The 9,382-nt window shown below is 37.2% G+C and overlaps 1 protein-coding gene across 3 annotated transcripts in view; it reads left to right on the top strand.

The window, feature by feature from the left end:
- Positions 1-4,507: 4,507 nt before the first annotated feature.
- LOC110454370 overlaps positions 4,508-9,382 on the top strand; it is a 40,041-nt gene continuing 35,166 nt past the window's right edge. For all 3 annotated transcript variants that reach the window (XM_021503838.1, XM_021503837.1, XM_021503839.1), the window contains exons 1-3: positions 4,508-4,633; positions 5,306-5,386; positions 5,788-5,826. In XM_021503838.1, coding sequence (XP_021359513.1) covers positions 5,315-5,386; positions 5,788-5,826 — 111 coding nt within the window. In that variant the 5' untranslated portion in view covers positions 4,508-4,633; positions 5,306-5,314. The remainder of the gene's footprint in view (positions 4,634-5,305; positions 5,387-5,787; positions 5,827-9,382) is intronic.

Below are 9,382 nucleotides of genomic sequence, written 5' to 3'. Positions count from 1 at the left end.
CATGAAAAATCGAATACAGATATATATGCTACAAGGATTGGCCTTGGGGTCTGGCATATTCCCATGGATCTCATTTGGAGAATATTCTGCCATGATTGCTTAGATATCCAGGTGAGCGATACAGGCCATATGGGCCTCTTGTATTTCTTACTAAACCTGCTATCAGCTAAGCTACTTTGGATAAATATATTAAACAAAAACGGTTTTCACAGTAGAAAAAAAAAAAAAAATTCAATTTCACTGTAAAACCTTGTTTCACAAATAAAAAAAGTGTAAGGATATACAATCAGAATTGTCCATTCATAAGAGCTGATGAAGGTGAACCCAGTGGCGGATTCAGGGAAAGTGCACACGGTGCCCGTGCTCGCCCCTTGGTGGCATCGAAAATATAAAATCTTGCATAGTTACCAGTATATAGCAGCAAGATCGTCTGTTCCCCCCCCCCCCTCTTTCATGTTTATATGTTCATCATAATTAGCTAAAACAAAAAAAACCATGTTACATCATCTACATATATACTGGTAGACTCAAAAGCAATTTTCATTGTTATCCCCCGCTTTCACTGAAACGGGGGATATTAAATTTGGTAAACAAACTTGTCTGTCTGTCTGTCATGCTTCGTTTCCGTGCAATAACAACAACAAATGTTAACTAATTTTCTTCACACTTTATCATAGGGTTAAATGCCTTAAGGGTTCGGCCAAGTTCGATTACCACTTTCAGAAGACCCCATTTGGCGGAGTTTTGTCCCATTGAATAATGAAAAACGTCATTATCTGCCGCGCTTCATTTCCATGCAATAACTACAACAAATGCCTTAATGGCTCGGCCAAGTTCGATGACTGATTTCATAGGACATTCTTTGGCAGCGTTATGGCCCCTTAAATAACCAAAAATGCATTATCTGCTGTTTAGGTTCATTTACTCTTGCAAATATTAACCAATTGTCTTCAAACTTAGTAACAGGGTTCAACGCATTGAGGGCTCGGCCAAGTTTGACAACCACTTTAATTGGACTCCATTTCGCATTTAATTATGTCTTAACAGCACGATACTCACATGTTAAAACCTAACCTAAATAATGTTTACCTACAATATGTCCTGAAAGCAGGGGATAAAATTCCACAAATTTGCTTGTTAACTTTTATTTCAGATTGGTGAAAGCGGGCAATGCTTATCAGAAACATTTCAATAAGAAGAATTTTATGAAACAAGATTTAGTATAACCTTCATAGTCACTGCAATGGGAGGACGGAGAAGTAAAATGTGCCGAGATGGTCTTCTTTGTTATCCCCCGCTTTCGCCAAAACGGGAGATATTAATTTGGGTTTGTCCGTCTGTCTGTCTGTCTGTCTGTCTGTCTGTCACGCTTCTTTTCTGAGCAATAACTACAACACATATTAAACGATTTTCTTCAAACTTGGTCACAGGGTTAAATGCCTTGAGGGCTCTGCCAAGTTCGATGACCACTTTCAGTGGACCCCATTTGGCGGAGTTATGGCCCCTTGAATAATGAAAAACGTCATTATCTGCTGTGTTTCCTTTCCGTGCAATAACAACAACAAATATTAACCAGTTTTCTTCAAACTTGGTCTAGGAGTCAAATGCCTTCAGGGCTCGGCGAAATTTGATTACCACTTTGAGAGGACTTTATTTGACGGAGGTATGTCCCCTTGAATAATGAAAAGCGTCATTATCTGCTGCATTTCTTTTCTGTCCAATAACTACAACAAATATTTATCGGTTTTCTTCAAACTTGGTCACAGGGTTAAATGCCTTAAGGGCTAGGCAAAGTTTGATGACCACTTTCAGAGGACCCCATTTGGCGGAGTTATGGCTCCTTGAATAATGAAAAACATTATCTGCCGTTTCTGTGCAATAACTGCAACAAATGTTAACCGATTTTCTTCAAACTTAGTGACATTGATAAATGCCTTAAAGGCTCGGCAAAGTTTGATGATCACTTTCAGCGGACTTTATTTGGCGGAGTCATGGCCCCTTTAATGACCAAAAACGTCATTATCTGCCGTTTCTGTGCAATAACTACATCAATGTTAACCGATTTTCTTCAAACTTGGTAACAGGGTTAAATGCCTTAAGGGCTCAGTCAAGTTCGATGACCGATTTAAATTCAGAGGACTTTATTTGGCCGCGTTATGGCCCCTTCAATAACCAAAAATGCATTATCTGCTGTTTCTGTTCATTAACTTTTGCAAATAGTATCCGATTGTCTTCAAACTTAGTAACAGGGTCCAACGCATTGAGAGCTCGGCCAAGTTTGACAACCACTTTAATTGGACTCCATTTCGCAGAGACATTATCTGCAGTTCAGCTTAATAACTCTAGCAAATATTAGATAAGGCTTTTTTTCTGCGAGTTTCAGCCTATACATTATGTCTCAACAGCACAATACTCACATGTTTAAACCTAACCTCAATAATGTTTACCTACAATATGTCCTGAAAGCGGGGGATATAAATTCCACGAATTTGCTTGTTATGCCAAAGATACAGACCAAAATGTGCAGCATTTCCCAGAGGATCAAACGTCCCACGCTGAGAAGTAAGCCATTACTGCCAAACAAGGCGAGACATTCAAGGCAGATTTGCGTTTGTTTGGTTTTAATTTGTTTAACATTCTATTAACAGCTACGGTCATTTTAGGACCTGCCTCCATGTGTGTTGTGTATGCGTGCTTATGTGTGTGCGCTGGAGACAAGGTATATGTTGGTGTATTTCGGAGAAATATCATCTGGCACTGAATGCTAACTACTGGAAATTTGATATTCATGGGTGATATAAATGCTAACTACTGGAAATTTGATATTCAGAGGTGATATGTTCAGGGGTGATGTGAATGCCAACTAGAGAACAATCGGAGGTATAATGAACATCAACTGGAGAACGGTATTGTTTAGGTCACCTGAGACAATGGTATAGGTTGACCGATTGTGATCGTCGTTTGTCAGTCATCATTCACAGTGCTTCATGCATCCGTAAAAGGGGTCAAATTGGCTTCTTCTTCAGATTTAGATATGTTCAAATCAAATACTTTACATTGATGGAAAGGTCTTAAGGTGTTTTATCAAAATTGTGAGTTTCATTACCGCAAGGTCACCCATTCCCTCCATATCACCACATGTTTTGTGTTATGGAGTTAAGGGAGAAACAATATCCCTTACATGTGATAATAATGATTTACACTGATCCTTTTTATGTGGTATCCTTATGAAGTACATATGTATGACTTGCACCCTGAAGCCTGAATATTATTTGAGAAGTAAGGAATCATAATCAACACCCATTGAATATATATCCTCTGTATAACCAGGTTCTTTCAAGTGTGCAGTAATAATTAACACATCAGGTGAAGACAAAAGTATCAACCCCTTATTTGATACATCAAGATTTTTTATTTTCATCTCTCAGATACCCCCTCCTTCTGAGAAAAATCCTCGAGAACTGTTCGCTATAGATACTCTATTGTCCAAGTAGCAGCTTTGTACATATCTGATAAACTTTTATTACTGGAGAATGGGGAGTACTTGTGATCCAACTACAACTTGCATTTAAGTTTCTATCTGGAAGTTTAACAATTCATCCACCAGTTTTCAGCTATTCACTTGTGTTTATGTGATGCAAACAGCTCGCGTACACATTTGTTTCCCTAGCTAGCCTGTATATCCTGCAGTAGTGTATTACCATTACTGCGTTAGCTACTGAGGTCCATACATCCATCAGCACTTTCCACTACATTAATTATAGGGTAGTATTTTTATTTTTTATTGCGACGGTTTGTCCTAAACTTCTACAATAACTATCATACTGATTTATATTAAGTTATCATAAAATAAATCATAAAACACAAAAATACAATGGAATTTGATTCAGGTTGTTTGTGCTGCTTCCATCGTATGTTTCTTTTTAGCTAATAACAGTTCATGCTCCTATAAAGAAATTACTCTGTTCTCAGTTTTCATTTTACTGCTTTTATTCATGCTGGTTTATTAGTTCTTTAATTAGTTTGCCTTAAGATTGGTCCAAACAGATTTAGTCCTTCTTGCAACTTGTATTTATTGCGCTCCTTTGATAAACTGGTATGGTACTCAGCTCACTCTCGGGTTTTAAATTGAAAATAAAATACCAGGTGAGCTATTAAGGCCCCTGGGCCTCTTGTTTTCATATCACTGTGCATGGTTCATACTTTACCATCAAAGTCGCAACAAGGGCGCAAAAGGTCAAATTATATTAATTATTGTTGTGACATCAATTGATAAAACAATATTATCTCATAAGACTGTTTCCTGAACCAGAGGCCAGTGAATGAACCAATCACGCAAGGGTCTTTAAGGAAAGTCGCTTTTATAAGACTGGTCAACAGCTGCGTGAAGATAGGACTAATTCATGATTCACTTCATAACTGATAGATAACATTGTTCTTCTATAAAGGTTTCATGCCATTTATTGTTTTTATTGTTTAATAGATCTTTATATTGTTTTAAAGGTCCTCGAATACAAGTGATAGATAATGTGGAGGTAAAGCAGTTTGGTTTATAACAATAAGGTTATCACAAACAACTACACTGAACCAAAGCAAAAAAAAGAAACCTCCACAAGATCTCCAAGACAATCAGGTAAAAATCTGTAAACCACTTTGAGACGACCTACGACCTAGGTCGTGATAAAGCAGTATATAAGAAACTGAAGTTATTATCATAATTTATTATTTGTGGTCAATGTAAAAGGTCAAATTGAGGTTACAGTAACGCTATTTAGGATACAACATACCACCTAACCAGGATGTACCTATACACAACATTTGATGCCAATTCATGAAATAACAGCAGAGCTATGCTCTAGAAACCATTATTTTGAGCACTTTAGGTCAAGGTCAAGTTCAAATTAAAGTTACAGTGACTTTGGTTTGGGACGATGTACCTATGTACAAAGTTTGCTATCCATTCATGAAACAGTTGCTGAGATATGCTCAGGAAACTATTATTTCATAACTTTAAGTACAGGTCAAAGGTGAAATTGAGGGCACTTGTGTTTAGAATGTGGCATAATGCCTTTCCATGTACATGTGTTTGATGCCCATTCATGAAATAGCAGCTAAGATATGCTCTGACTTTTTCAAAGCTGGGTTATAATAAAAGAGGTTTATTTTCTGACAGATACCTGCAGCTATTGTATACTTATACTTTTATGAACTTTATATCATATGGCATTGTCATATACACTTGTACAATTATACCCGATAGAAATTACTGGTTAGGATTATGTATTCATATGTGAATTTCAAATAGACACAGGAGATGGATCTAAATACAGAGGAGGATGGCCATTCAGTATTGGAGATAATAGCGAACTGCCTGGTATTGCTGTTGGTATGTAGCAAAACGCTAAGAATTCTGTTGGCAATATTCGTGGGCCAGGAAACCTTCAGGGTACTGGCTTTCTGTATTTGTAGGAATTATCCTCTGGTACTGTAAATATGTATACAGATCTAGTTCAATTATTTGGTGTATATAATTACTATTGAAGATTTTATTTACTAACCTTATAATAATAACAACAACTTTTCCACATCTCTAGGCATTCAACTTCAGGCATAGGCATTCATCATCACTAAAGAATTTATCATACATGGTATAAGAATATGGAGATTTCTTTTTGTCAATTTCACTTTAACAACTCGAAGAAAGTACCTGTGCTTAATAAATGAATCCTAAAAATGTAATAACAGTTATCTGGTAAATATTTAATTTGTGTTTTTTTTCCCCGTCAGATTCTAGTAATAACAAGACTCAACAAAATGCACTTGAAGGTAAGTAATTTTGAGTTTTGATAAATGCTGATGTGCAGACACTCAAACACATTAAGGGGAAAGATGAATGCCAACTTTAACTACTGGAAATTTGTCAGTCATCATTCACAGTGCTTAATGCATCCGTAAAAGGTCTTAAGGTGTTTTATCAAAATCGTGAGTTTCATTACCGCAAGGTCACCCATTCCCTCCATATCTCCACATGTTTTGTGTTTTTGGAGTTAAGGGAGAAACAATATCCCTTACATGTGATAATAATGATTTACACTGATCCTTTTTTTGGGTATCCTTATGAAGTATGACTTGCTATTTGAGAAGTAAGGAATCATAATCAACACCCACTGGAATGTTTTCCATCCCGTCGCCGTATTTCTGGCCAATATGTTGTGGTGAACAAGCACTTTATGGGAGAAAATTCAGGTTCGCTCCTGTCCAGGAAGTTGAAAGATGTTGACAAACACTTGAATGCAAATACTTAGTTCATTTAATAGTGAAGAATGGATAGTATTATTTACAATGTAATGTGATAATCATTACCGCTATGTAAACACTATTGACGGTATTTTGGGTGAAATCTGGTAGACTGAAATCTCGGGATTAGTAACTTATCTTTAGCTCGAGTTGCTTCCCTTATATCGTGAATTACAATCAGCTTCACTATAAACAGTATATAATCATTCTTGACTATGATTAGTTATGTAGCTTAGAAGTTAGTTTTCCTTCTTGGGTCATATCGTCTGCTTTAGGGAGTATCCCATAATGCATCACGCCCATTATAGTTGCAAAGGTAAACAAAAATCTTCATCTGCCGTAAGTAAAGTTACCTCAAATATCCCAAACATCGGCAATAGTAATTATTGCATTAGTATGAAATGCCTACCCATCGCTGGGGTTGTAACGTTAATGCAGGCAAATTCGCCATGCATCCAAATTTGCCACCCTATGACAAAAATGCCATATGACGTCATAATACATAAGATGTGACGTAAATAACGTCACCATAATCTTCAACATAGTTAAAGCCTTCAAACATTTTGAAAAGAAGAGGTATAAGAAGGGAAAAGTTATTTTAATAATCAAAACAGTTATGAAATATCTTGTAATGCAACGAATCATAAAAATTTGGTCTGTGCGACGGACATCTCGTCAACTAAGCTCATTAATCTAAAGCCTGTTGGTTGTTCTTTAGTGTAAATGTATTACATACAAATTGAAAATACCCATATCTCAATGCAGTTTCATGTTTGACTGCACCGTCAATGCAAGTAAATTGTTTTTCTACAAGTCAGCGTAATTTGGTACATACACTGTATTATGTACTTGCATGCAATATGTATTTAGAAAACAATCAACCAGTATATTTCATAAAATATTTTTGCGTCTAACACATTCAGCCATCTTACAACACTTTAATTAAAATACCATTTAAAAATTTGCTAGATTGATATTTGAAAAGAATTTGCTGATGATTACGTCAAGAGACCGACAATTATCAAAGACTGATTTTTACATGAAAAAGAAAGTACGTATTTACAACACCTGGAGCAGTCTCTATTGAATGAGTTTTCAAAACCAAAAAATCGTTTTAATTTGTCCGTTCACGATCGGAGATATAGATTCTACATGTGACAAACTATCCAAAAGTTGGAGGGGGGGTCCATCCCCCATCTTATGAAAGCCCTGGAGCCTCTCATCCCGGCGGACTCAACTGAAACTGAATTTTGGGCACCAATTTGGAAGTTTCGATTTGTTCAGGATTGAGTCTTTATTGCGATGTTGCGATGCATGGGAATTGACCTCATCTCAGCCGATCAGCCATCTTACTCAAACAGCATTAACTAGTTTCTTCAAGTTATCGAAAATTAACTATCACAGCTAAGAAAAGACATTTATTTAATATTAATCATTGTTACACACACATTTGAAGCTGTTCGTATCAGTACGACTTGTGTAACGTAAACATACAAAATTTTACTTTTAAACTCTTACATTATTTGCAAATTAATGAAATGTTTGAAGGTGGCAAAACTGCCTGCAACTTTGAGCAAAACCACGGAAGGCCTGATGAAGTCACAAATGTTGCTGCGTGACGTCATTCAGGCGTATTTACAACAATTTTGGGGTATCACCACTCAAGGTCGATGGCATAACATACTCTGACCCAAAATCCCAAGCAGAAACACTAAACAGTTACTTCCACTCTGTCTTTACCAACCCAGTCCCACTCAAACTATCTCATCTCTGTGAACTTGACCTCTATTCCTCACGAAAGCCTTCAAACTACATGTCAGACATCAATATCAAAATTCCTGGTGTTTCTAAATTTCTTAAAAACCTGGACCCCAAGAAAGCCACAGGCCCTGATAAAATTTCTCCAAATTTCCTTAAAAATGTCTATGTTGAAATAACTCCAATTATCACAGATCTCTTTAACTAGCTGTTCCCTATCAAGCGGTGTAGTTCCCTCAGACTGGAAAACTGCCATTGTATTTAAAAAGGGATCAAAAAAACAACCGCAAAATTACCGTCCAATCTCGCTAACCAGTGCATTCTCTGTAAATTGATGGAACAGAAGCATTATGACTCACGCCGACAACTATAATCTTCTCAGCCCTCTCCAGCATGGTTTTCGCTCCAAACGTAGCTGCGAAACACAACTTCTTGCTTTTACCTCAGACATCTATAATAATCTAGCATCAAACAGATGTAGCCGTTATGGATTTTTCGAAGGCATTCGACAAAGTCGACCATGCCCGCACTCGTTTCGGCATCCACAGCAAAATCATTGCTTGGGTCCAAATTTTCTCCTTGACTGTAGTCAGAAAGTTGCTGTAAGTAACACCATATCTTCGTCCTGTCCTGTCCTCTCTGGAGTTCCCCAAGGCTTAGTCATGGGGCCCTGCCTTTTTTCTAATCTATATAAATGACCTACCAGACTCTATCACAAGCGAAGTTATTTCATTTCATCATTTCATCAGATTTTATTGACTTTATATATGTCAATTGGATTGGACATCAGGCTAGGCCTATGTAAGTCCTTTCCAAACTTATTTACAAACATTACATATATTCTGTCATAACAATCCAATTAAACAGTGCAGGGGAGATAACTCCAATTTAGCTTGTGAAATGAACATTTTCAACTTTTGTTTAATCATTTTTAGCTTACCTGCCCGAAGGGCAAGTGAGCTTATGTTATGGTGCGGCATCAGTCGTCCGTCTGTCCGTCCGTCGTCCGTCATCTGTCGTCCGTCGTCCGTCGTCCGTCTGTCCGGCGTCAACTTTTTGCTTTAAACAACTTCTTCTCAATAACCAAAAGGTCTAGGAAGATGATATTTGGCCAGTAGCATGCTGGGTTCAAGGGCTACCAAGTTTGTTGAAATAAATGACCTTGACCCACTTTCAAGGTCACAGGGGTCAAATATGTTAAAATCTTCAAACAACTTCTTCTCAATAACCAAAAGGCCCAGGGTACTGATATTGGGCCTGTAGCATGCTGGGATGAAGGGCTACCAAGTTTGTTCAAATGAATGACCTTGACCCACTTTCAAGGTCA

This window comes from Mizuhopecten yessoensis, unplaced genomic scaffold (assembly GCF_002113885.1).
Source record: "Mizuhopecten yessoensis strain PY_sf001 unplaced genomic scaffold, ASM211388v2 scaffold7807, whole genome shotgun sequence".
Taxonomy (NCBI): domain Eukaryota; kingdom Metazoa; phylum Mollusca; class Bivalvia; order Pectinida; family Pectinidae; genus Mizuhopecten; species Mizuhopecten yessoensis.
The sequence above is the reverse complement of the archived record's forward strand: the minus strand, read 5'-3'. Positions and strand labels throughout refer to the sequence as shown.